Source organism: Schistocerca cancellata, chromosome 2, assembly GCF_023864275.1.
Source record: "Schistocerca cancellata isolate TAMUIC-IGC-003103 chromosome 2, iqSchCanc2.1, whole genome shotgun sequence".
Lineage (NCBI taxonomy): Eukaryota > Metazoa > Arthropoda > Insecta > Orthoptera > Acrididae > Schistocerca > Schistocerca cancellata.
This window is the reverse complement of record NC_064627.1, coordinates 351735851-351757310: the sequence shown is the minus strand read 5'-3', so window position 1 is coordinate 351757310 and position 21460 is coordinate 351735851. Positions and strand designations below refer to the sequence as shown.

The following is a 21460-nucleotide window of genomic DNA, read 5'->3' as shown; positions in this document are numbered from 1 at the left end:
CTCACGCCCCAACATCGTGCAGCCCGCCTCCAGTGGTGTCGCGACAGGCGTGAATGGAGGGACGAATGGAGACGTGTCGTCTTCAGCGATGAAAGTCGCTTCTGCCTTGGTGCCAATGATGGTCGTATGCGTGTTTGGCGCCGTGCAGGTGAGCGCCACAATCAGGACTGCATACGACCGAGGCACACAGGGCCAACACCCGGCATCATGGTGTGGGGAGCGATCTCCTACACTGGCCGTACACCACTGGTGATCGTCGAGGGGACACTGAATAGTGCACGGTACATCCAAACCGTCATCGAACCCATCGTTCTACCATTCCTAGACCGGCAAGGGAACTTGCTGTTCCAACAGGACAATGCACGTCCGCATGTATCCCGTGCCACCCAACGTGCTCTAGAAGGTGTAAGTCAACTACCCTGGCCAGCAAGATCTCCGGATCTGTCCCCCATTGAGCATGTTTGGGACTGGATGAAGCGTCGTCTCACGCGGTCTGCACGTCCAGCACGAACGCTGGTCCAACTGAGGCGCCAGGTGGAAATGGCATGGCAAGCCGTTCCACAGGACTACATCCAGCATCTCTACGATCGTCTCCATGGGATAATAGCAGCCTGCATTGCTGCGAAAGGTGGATATACACTGTACTAGTGCCGACATTGTGCATGCTCTGTTGCCTGTGTCTATGTGCCTGTGGTTCTGTCAGTGTGATCATGTGATGTATCTGACCCCAGGAATGTGTCAATAAAGTTTCCCCTTCCTGGGACAATGAATTCACGGTGTTCTTATTTCAATTTCCAGGAGTGTAGTTAGCCCTTCGTAATCAGCGTTCCTCTCTCAATGCCACTGGCTATAGATATCTCTCTCCCACTTTCTCCTTTTCTGCCATTGATCTACAGTAAATCCCACCAGCACTGTCTCCTCTCTCACTTACTCTGTCTCCTTTTGTCTTTCTTTCTCACTGCTAACGTTGCCGCTGTACCCTGACAGATCCAAAATTATATTTCTCCCATACCCATGTGTTTAAAATTCATAGGTCTCGAAGCGCTCAGTCCCCCAAAGCCTAGGCGTAGTCTCCACTCCCACTGACCATCAATATCTACCCTCTCTTTGGCTCCCAATGCTGCTATCTTCTTCCATCTCTGTTACTTTTTCACTGCTTCTCTCTCTCTCTCTCTCTCAGCATCACTGTCTACTCACTCTTTCTCTTCCATTGACACTGATTTCTCTCTCTTCCACCATCACTTTCTCTCTGCTACTTTCTTTCAGCACAAAAAGACACGAATATGTTCGCATGCCAGAGTTTTTGGCGACGAAGGCGGAATGAGGATTGACATACATGTTTTCTCATTTTTTTTCACAGTCTTGATAAGGGAGATTATTTGGATTTTGTGTGCTCCGACAGGAGCGCTTTGCAGCTGAATTCCTTCTTCGCCCTGTTACAGCAGGGTGCGCTGCTTATATAAAAGGATTGCGGTAGGTCAGTAGAGGTTTGACATTTTACAGAACGAGATTTTCACTCTGCAGTGGAGTGTGCTCTGATTTGGAACTTCTTGGCAGATTAAAACTGTGTGCCAGAACGAGACTCGAACTCGGGACCTTTGCCTTTCACGGGAGTGCTCTACCGATTGAGCTACCCAAGCACGACTCACGACCCGTCCTCACAGCTTCAATTCTGACAGTACCTCGTCTCCTACCTTCAAAATTTCACAGAAGCTCTTCTGCGAACCTTCCAGAACTAACACTCCTGGAAGAAAGGATATTGCGGAGACATGGCTTAGCGACAATCTAGAGGATCCTTCCAGAATGAGAAGGTTCCGAGTTCGAGCCTTGGTCTGGCACATAGTTTTAATCTTTCAGGAAGTTTCTTTTGACATTTTATTTGTATGTATCTGCACATTTACAAATTTTGACAAACATAAATAGCAAATGAGTACGCATAATATAAAGTTAACACAATGTCATCCTCATGCAAAGCAAGTTCACTATACACAAAATGCACAAATTCAGGCGGCATCTACAATATACCGAAATATGCAGTGTTTGATTTATAAGTACAAAGAATTTCGAATGACAAAATAATTTTTGTAAGGTGCTTACGCTGCCAGGCGGCACCATCATATGATGACCTATGCTTGACCTATGCAGGTCAAGACAGCCTGCATAGGCGGGAAGTGCCCGATATACAGAGATAACGCGTCGTGAAGATTTGTTGGTGAAAAATGCTAACTAAACACGTAGTTTGGTGATCTCAGAACCCTTGCGATATCCCAATTACTGCTGCCATGTGTTAATTACGCCAGTTAAAACTACATTTATGCCTCACCCCGGATGTTGTAGTTGCCATGGCCTTCAGTCCAAAGAGTGGTTGATGCAGCTATCCATGCTGCTCTATCCTGTGCGGGAATCTCTGAACAGCTACAGCAATCTTGGTCTCCCTCTATTATTTGCCCCCCTCCCCACCCCCCACCCCCAACACTTCCTTTCAATACCAAACTGGCTATCGATGAATTAGAATCTGTCCTATCAATGGATCCCTTCTTTCGGTCAAGTTGTGCCACAAATTTCTTGCCTCTCCAATTCAGTACCTCCTGATTAGTTACGTGATCTGCCTACCTAATCTTTAGCATTCCTCTCTAGCACCTCGTCTTAAAAGCCTCTATTCTGTTATTGTCTAACCTGTTTGTCAACCATGTTCCACTTTCATACATGGCTACATTCCAGACAAATACCTTCAGCAGAAACTTATTAAGGCTTAAATCTATATTTGATGTTAACAAATTTCTTTCTTTCAGAAACGCTTTTCTTGCCAAAGCCAGTTTGCATTTTATGTCTTCTCTACTTCTCTCGCCCAGGTAAACAAGACTCATCTACTACTTTAAGTGTCTCGTTCCTAATCTGATTCCTTCAGAACCACCTGATGTAGATCAACTACATTCTGTTATCCTTGTTTTGCTTTTGTTGATGCTCATCTTATAACCTCCTTTCAAGTCTATGCCCATTCCGTTCAAGTGCTCCTCCAGGTCCTTTGCTATCTCTGACAGAATTGAAATGTCATCGACGACCCTCAAAGTGTTTATTTATTTTCCCGGAAATTTAATTCCTACTCCAAATTTTTCTTTGAATTCCTTTACTGCTTGTTCAGTGTACATATTGAATAACATTTGGAATAGGCTACAACCCTGTTTCACTCCCTTCTTACCGCTGCCTTCCTTTCATGACCCTCGACTCTCATTACTGCCGTCTGGTTTCTGTGCAAATTGTAAATAGCCTTTCCCTCCCTGTATTTTCCCCACTACCTACAGAAATTAAAGAGAGCGTTCCAGTCAACATTGTCAGATGCTTTGTCTAAGTCTACAAATGCTATAAACATCGGTTAGTCATTCCTTATCCTACCTTCTACGATGAGTCAGAGGGTCAGCATTGCCTCGCGTGTTCCTACATTTCTCTGGAATCCAAACTGACCTTCTCTGAGGCCGGCTTCTACCATTTTTTCCATTTTTCTATAAAGAATTAATGTTAGTGTTTTGGAACCATGGCTTACTGAACTGACAGTTCAGTAATGTTCGCACGTATTAGCAAATGCTTTCTTTGCAATTGGAATTATTATGTTCTCCTAGAAGTGTGAGGGTATTTCGCCGGTCTCATACAACTCCTACAAGCCGGATATTAGGTGCATATTTTATTGTTTAAGTACGGTAACTTTGAACCTCTGAATCTCGGTAAGCGATAATGTTATCGGAAAATGTTTCATGGTTCCAAGAAACCATCATCTCAAGAAAAGATGGAAAGAATTCGACGGTATGCCATAAATAGAAATTATAGACGTAGCCATTCCCGCACGTGATACTGATCATGGTTTCGCGGAGTGTTCTCAAGTCCGCCCAGGAGCAAATGACGCTTTTATAAGCTGCTTAAGCGCCATCACAGATCTCACATAATGGAAAAGAACCAAGTGATCTGCTCAATTTGCCTGGTCTGGAGGAAGTGTGCAATTCTTAAATTTTGACTCTTTACTGTAGTATGGCTACAGTATTGCAATTCTTCCTATAGGTGCACAAATGTTCTCTAGGGCAAAGGATATCTAAAGCACTTGACTTATTACCTTTGTAATATATTGACCCCGAGATAAGATCCTCTGAAAAATTGCATTTTCGTGAGAGGCTTTTTGGAGCATACAAGGTATCGAACGCGAAACCTAAAATCTCATTGCTAATAAGACGTATGTCTAACTTCCCATACGCGTTGATAAGGCTACGGATGCTTTATGAAAGGCTTAACGCATAGAAAAACTTAAACCACCCAATGAAAATAAGTAAAATAAATATAAGTAACAACATCGACAGGGAAACCACGGCATAATTTATAGCAGTTTTTTGTAGTAGCCGAAAGTCGCCATTGCGTCACATCACAAGCAGCTTATACTACAGATAGTTTACGGTTTCGACCTCGTCGGTTCTTTGCGATCTATCTCGGATATATGAAATGACCGGCGGGTTGAAGAGAGTTACATCACATGGTAAGTCAACGGACATGTTAAGGAAACCACATTTGGATGTGTCGACGGCTTACCTGGCCCTGAAGTAGTACTTGCAGGTGGTGTTGCTGGGGTAGCTGGAGGGGTAGCGTGGCGAGAAGAAGCGGCCGCTGCGGGGGCCGTCGCCGCTGGAGAACAGCTGGTCGCACTCCGTGCCCAGCACCGGCCGCCCGTCCGACCGGAACGAGCCTGCGACACGGCAAAAGAGCAGCCGTCACAAGAACAGCCCGCTCACGTCTGCCATCATTGGTCAACGGATGAACACATGACAGGGCACGCCATCATTCTATGGCGTACGCGTAGTCACTATTGCTCCCCTGAAACTGCAAAATAACGTCTTTTGCGTCCTTCAGATTTTCTTGTCTAAGCCTCGACCTTACTGATATTTTTCTGGCTAGTATTCTTCCGATGTGTTGTTCGAACACTCTGTGCCATCACCAAGGCGTTTCAGTACATATCGCTTTGTAGATATCCACACTGAACAAAATTAGTCATCACCTCAGGACAATGGCTTCAATTTGGCGAGAATGTGAGTCCACAAGATTCTTTAGGTATGCTGTGTCCAACTAAAACGTTGATTATTACGTCCTCTAAAGGCTGCGAAGTTACAGGGATGTGCATGGCTACTCTTAACCAGATGTTCCAGACACGCTACATCCAAATGGTTTTCTATAAGTTTTGGATTCGGTTATTAAGGGTGCCTGAGTGTTCCTCAATCAAGGAATGTATGCATGCCATCCTGTTAATGTCTCTTACATCCTAGAGAACGGAAGTTTCGTCAGCATTAACTTCCCAAAGATACAGAAGCGTGAGGAACATTTATGTGCAGCACCGGTAGCACCATCAGTTGTATTACTTTTCACTAACTTCACTGGTATCTATGTTACAATCGACCATCTTGAGGGCCTTATGAGACGTGGGATGATCTCCAGAAAAAGAGCTTCCGGTAACAGCATTTAGCTTCTTTTTACGAGGATTGGAACTTAAATTGTGGCAACTATTTCTTCACAAACGATAGATAAGATTACATGTTTGCACCTGTTACTGTCCTTCAAAGTAGTCACCAGCGTTGTGTAGAACCCGTTGCCAGCGATGTGGAAGGCATAGTATACCGTTAGCAGAGCCTGTTATGTTGATGGTGTGAATGGAGCGGTCTACAGCCTGTCATCTTTGGAATAAAATCAAAGTCACAAGGACTTAAGTCCGGGGAGTGTGGCGAATGGTACAGTACTTCCCAGTCTCATCGACCGAACAGAGCAGCCACAGCTTGCGCTGTAGGCGCCCGCGCATTGTCGTGCAAAATGATGGGTGGGTTGCGGCGCAGAAAGTGTCGCCGCTTCTTTCGCAAAGCTGGTCTCAGGTGATGCTCAAAAAAGGAACAGTAATACTGTGCGTTAACGGTCTGTCGAGCAGGAACGTAATACGTTAGGATAACACCGTCACAGCCGTACATGAGAATCACCATAACTTTAGACCGCTCCATTCGCATCATCAACAGAACAGGCTCTGCTAACGGTATGCTGTGCCTTCCACATCGCTGGCAACGGGTTCTACACACCGCTGGTGACTACTTTGAAGGACGGTAACAGGTGCAAACACGTAACTCTTTTCTATCGGTTGTGAATAAATAGTTGCCAACCCTCGTATAACCACTGATGTTAAGCCATGTTACTTTTCTGCGAGTGATACGACAGTCCTTTTAGACACGTGGGAAAATCCGGTACGAAAAATAAATCGGACATCATTCCCGATGCGTCACGGGCACGTCCAAACGCGATAACTCCTTTCTACAATAAGTCAGGTATCTATTTCGACGCTTAGTACTTCGTTGATCCCATACAACCGAATGGCAAACATATAACATTTCAGCACATGACTTAAATCGGCACTGGAGTGTCAGTCGACTGCAGGGTAACGGTCCTACGCCGTCTGCTGCTCTCCAACGACAGCAAAGTGCTCTTTCAAGAGGTAACTAATATTCTTCCGCTGAGTACATCTTAACACTGTGTAGCATAGCTCACCAATCACGCTTGTATTACCGCTTCTATATTTTCTTCCCATCACAGTATTCATGTCAAGTTTTCATACATCAAGGAAGATATCCAACAGATTATTTGACGCTTTTCCCGTGCAAAATGTTTATGATGACTGAAAATGAGTCTTCAGACATTTTTTTTTTTGTTTTTACGAAAACTTGACAGCCTCGTCCTAAGTATAATTTATTCAACTACAATCTATCAATGTAAAGAAAGCTTCAGATATGAAGTTTGTATTGCCTTGATCGCATGTAAGTACAATAGTCTACTAGTTTCGGCATGGATAAGCTGCCATCTTCAGATCTTCTGACCACTTAGCCATGCCGAAACTATTAATCAGGTGTTCCTCCATCAGATCAAGGAAATAAAAACTTTACATCTGATTCTTTCTTTACACTGAATCCGAGAAACCTCTCCAGCTGACATTGTCAGAATTACACATTGAAGAGCCAGAGGAACTGCTACACCTGCCTAATATCGTGTAGGGCCCCGCGAGCAAGCAGAAGTGCCGCAACACTTCGTGCCAGGGATTCGACTAATGTTTGAAGTAGTGCTGGAGGAAACTGACACCGCGAATCCTACAGCGCTGTCCATAAATCTGTAAGAGTATGACGGGGTGGACATTTCTTCAGAGCAGTACGTTGCGAGGCATCCCAAGTATGCTCAATAACGTTCATCTCTGGGGATTTTGGTTGCCAGCGGAAGTGTTTAACTCAGATGAGCGTTCCTGGAGCCACTCTGTAGCAATTCTGGACATGTGGGGTGTCGCATTATCCTGCTGGAATTGCCAAATGGACATGAATGGATGCTGGTGGTCAGACAGAATGCTTACGTACGTGTCACCGGTTAAAGTCGTTTCTAGACGTATCGGGGGTCCCATATCACTCCAACTGCACACGCCCCATGCAATTACAGCGCCTCCACCAGCTTGAACACTACCCTGCTAATATGGCTTCATGAGCTTCTCTCCATACCCGTACATGTTCATCAGGTTTACACAATTTGAAACGAGACTTGTCCGACCAGCCAACATGTTTCCAGTCATCAAAAGTCCAAAGTAGGTGTTGACGATGCCAGGCGACACGTTAAGCTTTGTATAGTGCAGTCACCAAGGGTACACGAGTGAGCCTTCGGCTCCGAATGCCCGTATCGATAATGTTTCGTTGAATCGTTCGCACGCTGACACTTGTTGATTGCCCAGTACCGAAATCTGCAGCAGTTTACGGAAGGGTTGCACTTCTGTCACGTTGAACGATTCTCTTCAAGCGTCGTTAGTCCCGTTGTTGCAGGATCTTTTTCCGGTCGCAGCGATGTCGGAGATTGGATGTTTGACCGGATTCGTGATATTCACGGTATGTACGGGAAAATCCCCAATTCATCGCCTCCTCGGAGATGCTGTGTCCTATCTCTCCTGCGCCGACTGGAACATCACTTTCAAACTCACTTAAATCTAAATAACATGGCACTGTAGCAGCAGTAACCGATCTAAAAACTGCGCCATACACGTGTTGTCTTATAAACGCGTTGCCGACCGCAGCGCCGTATTCTGCCTGTTTGCGTATCTTTGCATTTAGAAACACATGCCTATACCAGTTTCTTTGGCGCTTCAGTGTATTAGTATTAGGATATATTCGTGTACTGTAAAATGTTCCTCATCTACTACTAAATCACTAGATCGAGTTCAAGCAGACTCGGTGTACATACCTTTTATTTTCTTCAAAAAGGTACTGTGGGGGTAAGAACTACCTCCCGTTCAGGTGGAAGTAAAAACAGAGAAACATAGACAGAGGGTGGAGGAGATGGAAAGAGTGGGTAGGAAGAAATGGAGAGAGAAAGGGGAGGAAGAGATGCGCAATGAAAAAGGTATAAGGAGGGGTGAGTCGGAGAGAGGAGTATTAGATAACGGACAGTATTACGTCCTCTGGTCCTCGTCGCACGACATCCGTTTGTACGACGCGGTGTTACTACTTGCATAAACAGAAGGCGCTGCTGTTCGACAAGGCTGACAGCAACGGACACCCAAGAGGACACCACAACCAACGTAACTACAATTCCACGCCTTCCGCAGATACCAGTCACATGTCTGATGACATTACGTTACGCAGAGGACCAATGAGCCAACAGCTTGTCATGTCGGCCAGCGGATGCCAATTGTGCGGCTTGAATGTAGTCATACGCTTGATAATATAACCTTTGCCTCTGGGCCTTTGCAGACAGTCTACGCTAAGTCCACTGCAAGTTCACGGTACGACCAGCCCACCGTTGGAGTCCACACTAAGAAACACGCGAGCTAATATTTACTGCAGTCTACGGAGAATGGTGCAGTTTCCAGTACCGTGAATCTCCAGGACATCATCTTGGAATAGAACTTGATAGATGCAGATTTGTAAGAGAAACTCTCAGTTTTATACTGTATCGAGTTAGGTACTTAGAGACTGGAAGTTACCCGTTCCTGGAAGTGCTATTTGTAGTTATTTATACAAGAGTGGTACGTTATGTTTCAGTGTTCCAAAGAACACAGTTATTGTACTTTGATTATTTATTTGTTTACTTGTCTCAGACACAACACTGGCGAAGTCGGATTGGAGTGACATGCTATTGGACAGATAGTCACGTCGCAGCAGACAGAGAGGGGCAGGAGGATGTGGACAGGGATAGGGGGAGAAGAGGGGATGGACAGATAGAGGGGTATGAGGCGATTAACGGAGAGAGTGAGAGGAGGAGACGAAGATATAAGTAAAGGGCAGAAGGGGATGGTCAGAGTGAAGGGGAGTAGAAGGTAGGCTGAGAGCGGGGAGAGGAGGAGATGGACAGAGAAAGGGGAGAGAGAATTCTGTTTTGTACATACGAGTAAAGTTGTCGGAGGAAAGTTAGTAACACATATAATTCTTGATTTGAGAAACACACACTCATATAACAGGTGAATATTGCAAGCCGTACATAAAACGAAACATCACAATGGCTTGATGTAGAATTGAACCACGCCCCTATACAATACAAAAACAATGCCTTTACAACAATTCCATATCGCTGGTTGAAGCAGCTGTAATGTATTAGATTTTTCACATCCGATATTGGTTCAAATGGCTCTGAGCACTATGGGACTAAACATCTATGGTCATCAGTCCCCTAGAACCTAGAACTACTTAAACCTAACTAACCTAAGGACAGCACACAACACCCTGTCATCACGAGGCAGAGAAAATCCCTGACCCCGCCGGGAATCGAACCCGGGAACCCGGGCGTGGGAAGCGAGAACACTACCGCACGACCACGAGACATCCGATATTGAGCATGACTCAGCAGAGAACATTTGCATTGCCCCCTATAGTTTCCACGGATCTGGTTATGTGTTGGCATGCTATGGCTCTCAGAAGGGCAGACTGCTTTAGCCACTATGTCTATGGTTAAATGTCTATACTGATTGCCATATCCACCACCAACATTGATTGATACGTATCATAGAATATAATCCTCAAATGCAAGAAAATCGATTACCAAATCTAAAGTTGTAGGATTTCTACTTTCGAATGACATCGTGAATTACTAGTCTACTTAGCATTGTATTTATACTAGGATAAGTCAACCAACGACAAAAATAATGAATGGTAGTACGCAGTGACCACCACACTCGTCAGTCATAATTTGAGTGAAGACCAAGCAAATGAACTCTGCTGTTTCAGCATGGTGGAGGGAATACTTTCGCGAGACATTTGGCATCGAAAGTAAATTGGGAACAGGAAGAAAGGAAATCAATGAATTTGGCTTCCTGCAGGAAGTCGGTTGTCATAGGCCAGCAGTACCCCTGAAACGATCGGCAACCCTTCGGACGCAGCGACAGCGCACACTTAACACCCCCAAGGCGTTGCCTCGAAGGGCTTCTATTACCAGCGATAGTAATTTTGAAATCGGTAGATGGTAGCGCAAGCGTTACCAGAGGTACTCCTCGCTGGGTATGTACTTCCCGCCCACGTGCGCGGAAATAGATGCAGAGGTGTACCTCCTCGCACCGGCTATTTGCCGGCCGGAGTCGCCGAGCGGTTCTAGGTGCTACAGTCTGGAACCGCGCCACCGCTATCGTAGCAGGTTCGAATCCTGCCTCGGGCATGGATGTGTGTGATGTCCTTAGGTTAGTTAGGTTTAAGTAGTTCTAAGTTCTAAGGGGACTGATGACCTCAGAAGTTAAGTCCCATAGTGCTCAGAGCCATTTGAACCATTTTTTGAAACGGCTATTTATAGCGGTCCAGTTCTAGTCATTGGCGACTCAACTGCCGACTAATCCTAGCCCTTCAATCAGATGTCTGTAGAAGCCACTGTAGAGGAACTTCACACATCTACAAAATCGCCCCTGAGAAGAATCTTCGGCCAGTTTCGGCAAAGTACGTTCTACTTTCTTCCCCGTGGGAAGCTGCATTGTGTTAGTATCTACGCCCTGTCATCTTAATTTACCTTGTTGCTTTCCAGGCACACTCCTGATGACTAAGAGAGTTGTGTGTTAATTTTTTTGTGAAGAAGTTTTATTTTGTGAATGTACTATTGTTTTGATTAATAACGATTTCTCTTTTTGATCTGGAACGTGTTCTCTCTTAGGCATTACACTACGTGAGATACAGAATCATTGATATCAGTAATTCTGAAACATGGTTGCCAAAAATTGAAAATGAAGATACCAAAAAAGTACATTCTCATAAGTCATGGTGATATACACTCAGACGCGCGGAGTGGCCGCGAGGTTAGAGGCGCCATGCCACGGATTGCGCGGCCCCTCCCGCCGGAGGTTCGAGTAATCCCTCGGACATGGGTGTGTGTGTGTTGTTCTTGGCATAAGTTAGTTTAAGTTAGATTAAGCAGTGTGTAAGTCTATGGAACGAAGACCTCTGCAGTTTGGTCTCTTAAGAATTCACACACATTTGAACATATACACTCAGTGGTGGCCAAAAACCATGGAAAGACAATGGACATGAAATTGGTTTTCACCTCCTGCTGCCTATGCGGTGCGTTTGGCTCTAGACATTCCAGGTAAAAATGGGTTCCTGGTGACTACATTCATGCCAGTTGTGGTGTGACTAGAACTGGACGAGCGGCCACCTAATAGCACACTGTCTGTCACCCAATATGGCTCCGCGGAGGTGACGTGACGTCCTTTCGTCCATTGCTTTAAATATTTCTGTGTCTCAGTTTAAGCATTTCGAAAAATTGTCCCTGAAATGTTGAATACAAATCTCAGACACTGTTAACCTCAAAAAATCCGCGTTGTTGTGTAATTGTCGGTATCAATGACATCTTTCATCTTTTGCCTTCCCAGTTCCAAAGTCGGTTCACTCGCTACGTGATGCCTTGTTGATTTGACACCTGTCTGTAGCAGGATACTGAGGTACCAAGTCTAATTTGCGTCATCGGCCGCACCTAGGTGCGACATTCCCTTGTGAAACACGACCATTCCTCAAAAGGACACGGCTTGCTGTGACTTTTGGCTGCTTAGTTTAGTACGTTATTACTTCACGAACTTCTTATAGGACAACTTAGATATATTAATTTTTAATGCTTACTATTAACAAATGTTCCATTACGAAGCGGACGCGTCTTAAAAAAACATTAACAGAAAATAATCGCTGCACCAGTAAGGTTTTGTGCTACATAAACGAAAGCTGGTAGGCATGTTTCTATATCTAAAAGACTATGTCTATTGAAATTTTGTGCGAGTCGTGTAAGAGTGACACTACTAACTCCACTATGAGGATGCAAATCAAGTTTGCTCTAAATACACGCTATAACGGTCGTGAGCGATAATTACCTTTGAGATTGAACGTGGTGAGTTGATGTTAGCCAAGAATGCCTTTAAGGTGAGAAAGACGCCATTATCAGCAATTCACTGACGTTGAAAGAAGTCGTGTTGTAGGGCTACGAGAAGCTGGATGTTCCTTCTACGATATTGCAGACGGACTTGGCAGGAACAAATCCACTGCATTTGACTGCTAGCAGTGGTTATCACGGGAATATACCGTTGTATGAAGACCGTGCTCCGGGCATCCACCTGGCATTACCGAGGGGGAAGATCATTGTATTCAGCGAACGGCTCTGCCGCATCGTACAGCACCTGCAGCAGCAGTTTGTACAGTAGTTGGCATCACAGTGGCACAACGAACTGCTATAAATCGCTTACAGCCCCTAGACACACGCTGTGTAGCACTTGCTCTACTGACCACAAACCACCGCCATTTGCTTCTTCAGCGGTGTCAAACGAGAAGCTGATGAAAGCTGTTTCTGCTTCGGAGCCGGCTATGGCCGTATATTGGATACAAAGAGGCAAGTTGAACGCCTGCAAGGGGGCTGTCTTCATGCTAGACACACTGGACCTACAACTTGAGTTATGGTATGCGGTACGATTTCGTATGAGACTAGGAGAATTCTTGTGGTTATCTCAAGCACCCAGATTTTAGTTATGTGCATTAATCCGATTGTTCCACCTGTTGAACTGCCATTCATGAACAGCACTCCAGGAGGTATTTTCCAACAGGACAACGCTCGCCCACATATCGCTGTTGTCACTCGACATACTCTACGAAGTGTCGACATGTTACCTTGGTCTACTCGACCACTAGATCTGCCTCCAATGGGGCACATGTGGGACATCACTTGACGACAACTCCAGCATCATCCAGAACCATCATTACCCGTGTAACATATGTGCAACCATTCGCAGCAGCAGCCCATATTGCCTATGTTCGTCTGTGAAAATGGACTCGATAAGCAACCTGAGCTATCAGTAAACGGAATATAACCCGCATAACTTGTGTGCGTGTTGTATGAGTGTCAGTTTCACTGCCATTTAAGCCCTCAACAGATCGTTAAATGAAAAACTTAAAACTAACATTTGGATAAGAATCTGACTGGTGCAACGGAATTTACTGGATTAGAGTACTTGACAGGTTGTGGCGTGTCAGTGTCTCTGTTTTGGCCCTAAGTTTTGCACTCACTTCTTTAGGTGACTGCCTTTTTCCATGTGGTTTACAGCAATTCGCAGCAGCAGCGGCTAAAGGTTATTGTTACTAAGAATGAATTTAATAAAAAGGAGTTTGCTTGGCTCCTGTTAACTACTAAATAACTTGTGAGAAGGGATTTCATAAATTAAGTGTATTTCAAACTTCATAATCATCGTAACCCATATTCAATAACCAATAATAGATAATGACAATAAGAATGACATAATTATCAATAATGGCAGAGTGTCAGATTAACATAATATTTCAATTCAATGTTACATTAACATTTAATAACCACAGCATTAATATATTAACTAGATATGGAGAATTATTATTATTATCTGTAGGATAAGGAGGCTTCTTTAACTGACATCACAGACCAACAATCATGAGCCTAGCCCTGTAATTGCTTTTGCGTTATGTTTGTGAATTTTGCCTTGAATTCCATCTTCAAATGTAGTTAAGCCATTTAAATCTCTCCTGGCTATATAAATGAAATCAGGCCTTGAGTGTGATAAGATCTGCCATCACCGACGTCAGGGCAGCGTGACACATCTTCTGTCTCCAAGCCTTCGACCGACACTACTACTGCCACTCTCGCAGACAGATCTCGTCTCACAACAATGTTCAGAATTGCGCTCCCATGTTTCGCACTCAGATTGTTTCTATCGATATGTGAGTGCTTACACAATGCAAAGAATAGCGTGTAAGATGTCTAGAACTATGCCCCTTACATGAAGTCATTAAAGATCACCTAACTCACGTTGAGCGAACAGTAGGGCTGAACAAAAATGACTGACAAGGCACAATGCATCTTGTAGAGGGTATAGTATGGATGTATTGGAATAATTAATGTCGGGCGATGGTTTTAAAGTAATACACACGACATGAAAACTTTGTGGAAATGCGTCGAGTTGCTGGAGGCTAGTTTATCCCAGGGAAGTATTCGAGTTGACCACTGTGGCCGTCGGGGGAGCGGTGAAAGGAAGCAATAATAGGCAGCTTAGGGTGGCTCAAGCTCTGAGAAAGCAGTAATGGGGCATGGCCTCCAGCTGCCTTAAGATGAGTGACAGTGAGTGGGTGGTTGACCCCATGCTGGTGTACCGGGAAGCAGATGGAGAACTTGTACGCCTGTTGATAAATATCCGTTGTCCCGTTTTCAGTGAAACATGCGAGAAAGCCGCACAAAGCTACGGTGGAGTGGTCAACAGAGGTAAAAATATGCGTGTTCGTGACTATAGCAACTTCACGCTGAATTCATGGTCCGCATAGTCTGAAGTAAATAAGGTGAAGAGCAACAGAATGAAATACGCTGACCTCCGATGGGAACGTAGGACCAAGGAATTTGAAGTACTCTCCTGGGAGTCAGAATTCCAGGAAAATTGGTGTTTGTGCAGACGCTAACCTTGATGGGTGGCCTGGGAGGAGCTAAATAGCAGAAGTTGATAGAAAGGGAAGTTTTGTGGGAATTTGTTCACTTCCCAGAGCAGGCATTGGTCGGCACTGGGAAGCGACGCATAATTAACACGCTGCAATTGGCGTAAGTGATTTAGCGCCCACTCCGGCCACTGATTAATTTGTTGGATCACGTCGACAAAGTTTCCACGAGGGTTTCATGGACCGTGTATTGCAGAATTCTTCTCACACTTTGCATTACGCTAGGGTCAGTCGATAGGAATTACCTTTGAGTTATCGCTCTTTACTCCATACAAACACAATTTATTACCACTGCCTGTTAGGAGAGTCATGTAATGCAATGATTGAAGGTCGTGAGTTAAAAATAAATCTGTGCTAATCGACTGCATCTGTTTTCAATCAAGTAGTTGAAATCCCAAGTCACTTTCTTAATTAATTTTATGTTCAACATGTGCATCTGGTGTTCAATAGCTGAATATAACATCAATGTGAACCCCATTTAATTAAAAGGGATAAATTCTGAATCAATTAATGTCAACACTGCCACCACAGTTCAATCAGGAGTCACAGGGCCTTATTACTTTCATTGCATTATCTGACATTGTGGCAGTTTTGCACTCTCTGTTGATCTGTTAGTCAATTACCTGGGGTGAACACACACCAAAACCAGATAAGTGACGGGTGGGGTGTTACAAGTTTACTATATTGCTCTCAATGTAATGCAGAATTCTGACACACTCCTTACATCCGTCCCTATACTGACCGATCAAGCATATCAGTCATGGAACTGCATCCCACAAACTGACTTCCAGCACCTGCTCGACACAATTCATTCACGTTTGCATCATTACATTCACCATTATACTTGGTACATCCGTTATTAATGTACCAGTCGTGAATTTTTATCTTGCGGTTCTATTAAGCTGTGATCTTGCAATGTTAATTACTTAAATATGTTATCTAGGCAAACGTGTTCCCGAAATTACATTGCTTTACATTAATTATTTTTGGTGTTGCTATGTTTCTTCTGTCAGTGATTTATACACAGGTTTTCCTTATACCCGTGGATACTCTTATCAATAAATGCTACTGTCACAGTGGGCAACACAGGAAGTGTACTAATTTCTCGCTAAAGTTGAGGTAATTGTCGTAAGAAATCTTCTGGTGCAGCTTGCAGGTGCGTTCAGCCATTTTTACGAACAGGATTCCGTCACGAGTAATCTTACTTGTAATTCCCTGAAACAGCAATCACAGAGCAGTTGAGAAAGCTCTCAAGCTTATTTAATCTTATTTTAGGACAGAAAAGACTATAATTTGAGTTTTTCGTGCTTCACTTCTTCATAAATCAAACAGTGCAGGATGATGGTGACTAGTTTCAGGCTTTGCTTGGTTTCACAAGCTACGTATTACAGAGAACAACCTGTAATGTGTTGATACCTAGAATGTGGATAATGATGGTATCAGGAATAATATGGTTCAATGGTAGCTACTGACGTCTTTTGTATTTTGAATACGTTTGGTGCCACCAGTCCTATTTATGTGATCATCATTCTTAAATGTAGCTCAAAACTGCATTCAGGGGATGCCATAATTGTACGATGGCTATTCGAAAAGTAAGGTCCGATCGGCGGTGACATGGAAACCACAGTGAAAGACAAAAATCTTTTATTTGCAACAGTTTGCGACACGTTTCAGCTACTTCTGTATTAGGCGCCGTTTCAAGTTAGACATTTGTCGTAACGTTGTACGAACTTTTCAAAACACTTGTCACAGAATGCAGCCTCCTGTGTTTTCCGACCATTTTCTGTGATAGGCTGCAGCTCGTTGTCTGTGATCAAACACTTCTCAATGGAAGCGCTGCAGTAGCGTCATTGCCCATGCAGTGTGTGGCCGAGAACTGTCACGAAGAAGCAAATACGTGACAGTTACGTTATGTGGCGTTGCCTGAAATCAGACGAAACCCTACAGCAGGCATCCATAGTTGGCGGGAGATACTATTTTTTCACGTACCTTTATGTGTTCACTGTGTGGTAAGAACTGAAAAGAGCGCAATGACGTGATCGATAGGCATACTAGAGGCATTGTCCAATACAACTGGTGCAAATCTGTCGTTTCCATTTCGCGACCTATCGGACCTTACTTTCCGAACAGTCCTCATAGTTACGCCTTACTGTAGCAAGTTAAAATATGAGATTAATACACGTCTTTTTTAAATGTGGTATTTTCGTTATATTGTAGATTTCGGATGATTGGCAGAATTTTAGGAAAGAGTGGTTCATTTGTAAGGGAGATTCTAAGGAGTACAGTAATACACTTTCTTTTTCACGTAAAATATTGTTCTTTAGAATCTCAATTCGAATATTCACATTCATATTGACATGTTTACAATTCATCTCTTCTAAAAGATTGGAGTATCATAAAGAAATAATTTATTTGCATCCGAAATAAATCGTTGAAAACTTCTTTACTTGAATGAAGTTTATCATTCAAGTGCCAACTACACATACGATTTGTAAACAGTTTTTGCTAGCCGTTATAGGCAAAGCTGGAGCTTTAGCTGATGGTTTTGCCGGCCATTACAAAATCATTGGCTGTCCTGCATTCTTCGAGAACATCTGCCATTTAATTTGGCAGCTCAACAGTCTACAAGCAGAAGAAGATGCGACAGTAACAGTGTGACAAAATGAAAGGATATACCTAAGTAGCACCAGAAAACATCTGGAGGGTAAAAATGAGAAACAAGAAAGAAACACCAAGGGGAAGAAACTCTTCATTTCTTTGATGTGGTCTGAAGTTTTACTAAATTTTATAAATAAAAATATTTCTATACAAATATAGCCCATACTCAAGAAGCTCAGTAATGTAAACTATTTTAGTTTGTTTAAAAATTAATGATCTAGAACTAAATGTTTTGTATAACATTATTAGGTGCAAATACCTTATGACTAAATATGGAGAAAATTTATAAATATTTGAAATTAACAAATGGGTGTAATTTTCAGTTTTTCGAAGTTGTAATGATTAATTTCAGATAGAATGGATTAAAGAAAATGAAAAATAATGGTAATGAATGTCACGTATCTGAATTTTTTTAAACTAATGTTATTACTCGTACCCATATAGTGATTGCTGAAAGCCTCAGAGACTCTGTTACAGGGTTTTGGAATGACACATATATAGAGAAATGGCTCTGAGCACTATGGGACTCAACATCTTAGGTCATAAGTCCCCTAGAACTTAGAACTACTTAAACCTAACTAACCTAAGGACATCACACACACCCATGCCCGAGGCAGGATTCGAACCTGCGACCGTAGCAGTCCCGCGGTTCCGGACTGCAGCGCCAGAACCGCTAGACCACCGCGGCCGGCACCTATATAGAGAATTGTGTTGGTTGCAACGATAAATGAATTGACTAAAACTTACTACTTCAGCAATTCAATCCTTACAGCTCTTTGATAATTACAACCAAATACCCATCCCAACGAAGGAGAGGTCCCCCCTCTTATCTCCGCCAAAAGGGTGGACAAACAATCAACTGAACGCATATTCTCGTCAGCGTCCTCATTGCGCCACGCAGATAGCACCGAAAGCAAACGGAGGAAAATTTGGTGTGGAGAAACTGTGCTGGGACACGACACACAAGACATGATCAGATATACCGATTTCGCCACAAACACATCTGGTCGTTGCCAAGTCCTTCATATATCTCAGTATCAGTCACGCCTTTGAGGGTCACATTCAGAGACTATGGTCGGCACTCGGGACTGGCAGTGATTACAGGGGTAGCTGTTGGCGCGCCAGACGGCGGGGCCCTTCTGCGTTCGGCGCTACGCCGGCTGGCCGGAGCCTCGCTCGGTTCGGCTGTCACAGCCCTCGGGCTGGCCGGGGTGATCGATGCGCGCCGTCAGCGAGCGGACCAGAGCGGCGCCGCACTCAGCTTTTATCTCTCTCATTGTTATTCACGGCGCTGCTTTACGCGTCCAGGCGTCATCGCCGCCACACGTTACGCTCCGTCCGGCGCTCCAAAGGGCGCTACAGTGATAGCCGCCATAAAGAAGGGCAGGTTCGCAGCACCGCGCTTCATTCGGAGCGGCGTAACGACTCAATGGCCCTACCCTCCTGCGGCTGTCTGCTTGCCGTCGCAGCAGAACACTGTGTTCTAATGCAGTAACCGGACAATACGCCTCTCATAATAGACATGTGCGTGACGACGCACTGCCGGGGTGAAAACAGGTTTCGACTGTCGTTTCTGTACAGCCGTGTTAACGGCACGGGTCGATCGATTCCTTTGATTGTGTTAAGTCCGGGCCTGCCACAAAAGAATCGTGGTGTATGACCACTGGAGGCTTGCAAGGCTTACGAGAGGCGTTGCAAGGCGTAAACTTATTCGCCGTCCGTGCAGTGCATTACCCGGCGGAGTTTCGAGTCCTCCCGCGGGCATGGGTGTGTGTGTGTGTTTATCCTTAGGATAATTTAGGTTAAGTAGTGTGTAAGCTTAGGGACTGATGACCTTAGCAGTTAAGTCCCATAAGATTTCACACACATTTGAACATTTTTTTGCGGTGCATTAATTGTTATGAGCACCAGTAAGCTTAATTAGAGAAAATCGGAGAATTATTCGCTTTAGGAGCTGGAAGGAAGAACCACATTTGAGCCGAAATAGATACCCCTTGGTTCCAGAGGAGGGGCAGCCTCAGTTGGTTGCCACCTGCCGGCCTGCACACTTCGAACGTACTCGTTGCTATCCTTTTGTTACACAGAATGTGTTGTGGTTTGGCAAGACAGCCAACCCACAATGATAGGAAGCCGAAAGGCACGCGTTAAGCTCACGCAGGCTGGCGTGAGGTCTGGAACAGGACAAGGAAATGAGACTTCAGAAAAAAGGAGGTAACTCGTAGAATACTTAACTTTAATCCATAATTGGTGAACATCGCTCTTGACAGTACATGTTTTACAGCATCAATAGTAACTGGTAATGGCACCTTGCTAGGTCGTAGCAAATGACGTAGCTGAAGGCTATGCTAACTATCGTCTCGGCAAATGAGAGCGTAATTTGTCAGTGAACCATCGCTAGCAAAGTCAGCTGTACAACTGGGCGGGTGCTAGGAAGTCCCTCTAGACCTGCCGTGTGGCGGCGCTCGGTCTGCAATCACTGATAGTGGCGACACGCGGGTCCGACGTATACTAACGGACCGCGCCCGATTTAAAGGCTACCACCTAGCAAGTGTGGTGTCTGGCGGTGACACCACAGAATGTGCTTTTGCTTTGTAGTTAAGTAGGCAAGTGTAACTATATGAAATGCTTGAAAGTCTGTTCGGGTTTGCTGCCGGATCCTAAAATCAGCTTTACTCGATATTTTGGGCGATCCAACTGGTCGCCATCTTCAGGAGAATGCTGCTTCTGCTGATGAGTCCCTCTGAGAACTGTTCTCAGCGGGACTCATCAGCAGAAGCAGCATTCTCCTGAAGATGGCGACCAGTTGTATCGCCGAAATGTCGAGTCAAGTTGATTTTAAGATCCGGCAGCAAACCTGAAGAGACATTCAAGACTTATTACGCCGGGGAAGCCTACGTAATCATATATGAAATGCTGCAAATGTTTTTTGAAAGACGAAACATGGAAGCAAAAATGTCATTCAGATCTGTCTTTCACAGGTTTTTAGAAACCTCTGTCTCTTCCAGTGGGCTAGTAAAGACAATAAAGAAGGAGAGGGAAGACAAAGCAGCAGGTACTTGTAAACTGACAATCAGGGGGACAATAATGTGATGTTTCCTGCTTCTGACCTCTTTTGTTTTGTACAATACCTATATCATTTTGCCAAAACTTGCTGATTTAATTTGCTTTCGCTCACTGTTTATCCTACTATTTCTTTTTAGGTACTGCAGTGGGTTTGCAAAGAGATGCCTGTCATGTGGGAAGTAATATTCGGTTCATAAAATCATCTTCAGGTTGCTCTTCACATTTTACCATAGGGTCTACTTTAGTACATCACCACAGTGCTGATAAAATCTTATTGCGCGACTAGGTTCGAGAATATGCGGTGTCTATCAGACTAGAATATTGTTATGGCCTCCATTACAACATGATTTAAAAATATATAACGAAGGTAATTCGTATTGTGAAAGTAAGTAGAAGTGGGGTATGGCATTAAAACATGTATCTCAGCAAACTGTATTCAACCAAATGATAACTTACTATAGAAATCAGTTGCATCGTAGTAAATGCATTTGGTGCTTTGTGGAGGTAGACACAAAAATAGATTTTTTTCTTTTGTCTGTTGTGATTTTATATAAAGCGACTGTTTGGAACTATTTCCAGCTATTGACCAGCGAATGATACATATTTTAAAAGATTTTGGAAATTACAGTTTTTTTGGTTAATTACGTTGAAAGGCATCAAAGCACTAGGGCTTGTCTCTTTTCATTTGACAATACATTGTTATGCAATCAACACTCATTTTTATATGCAAATTAGCCTCAGTCTGATGC

General features: G+C 44.0%; 1 protein-coding gene across 4 annotated transcripts in view; it reads right to left on the bottom strand.

The window, feature by feature from the left end:
* Nucleotides 1-21460, bottom strand: part of LOC126145599 (suppressor of lurcher protein 1-like) — a 579327-nt gene that overhangs the window by 139604 nt on the left and 418263 nt on the right. For all 4 annotated transcript variants that reach the window (XM_049915569.1, XM_049915568.1, XM_049915571.1 and 1 more), the window contains one exon: nt 4570-4723. In XM_049915569.1, coding sequence (XP_049771526.1) covers nt 4570-4723 — 154 coding nt within the window. The remainder of the gene's footprint in view (nt 1-4569; nt 4724-21460) is intronic.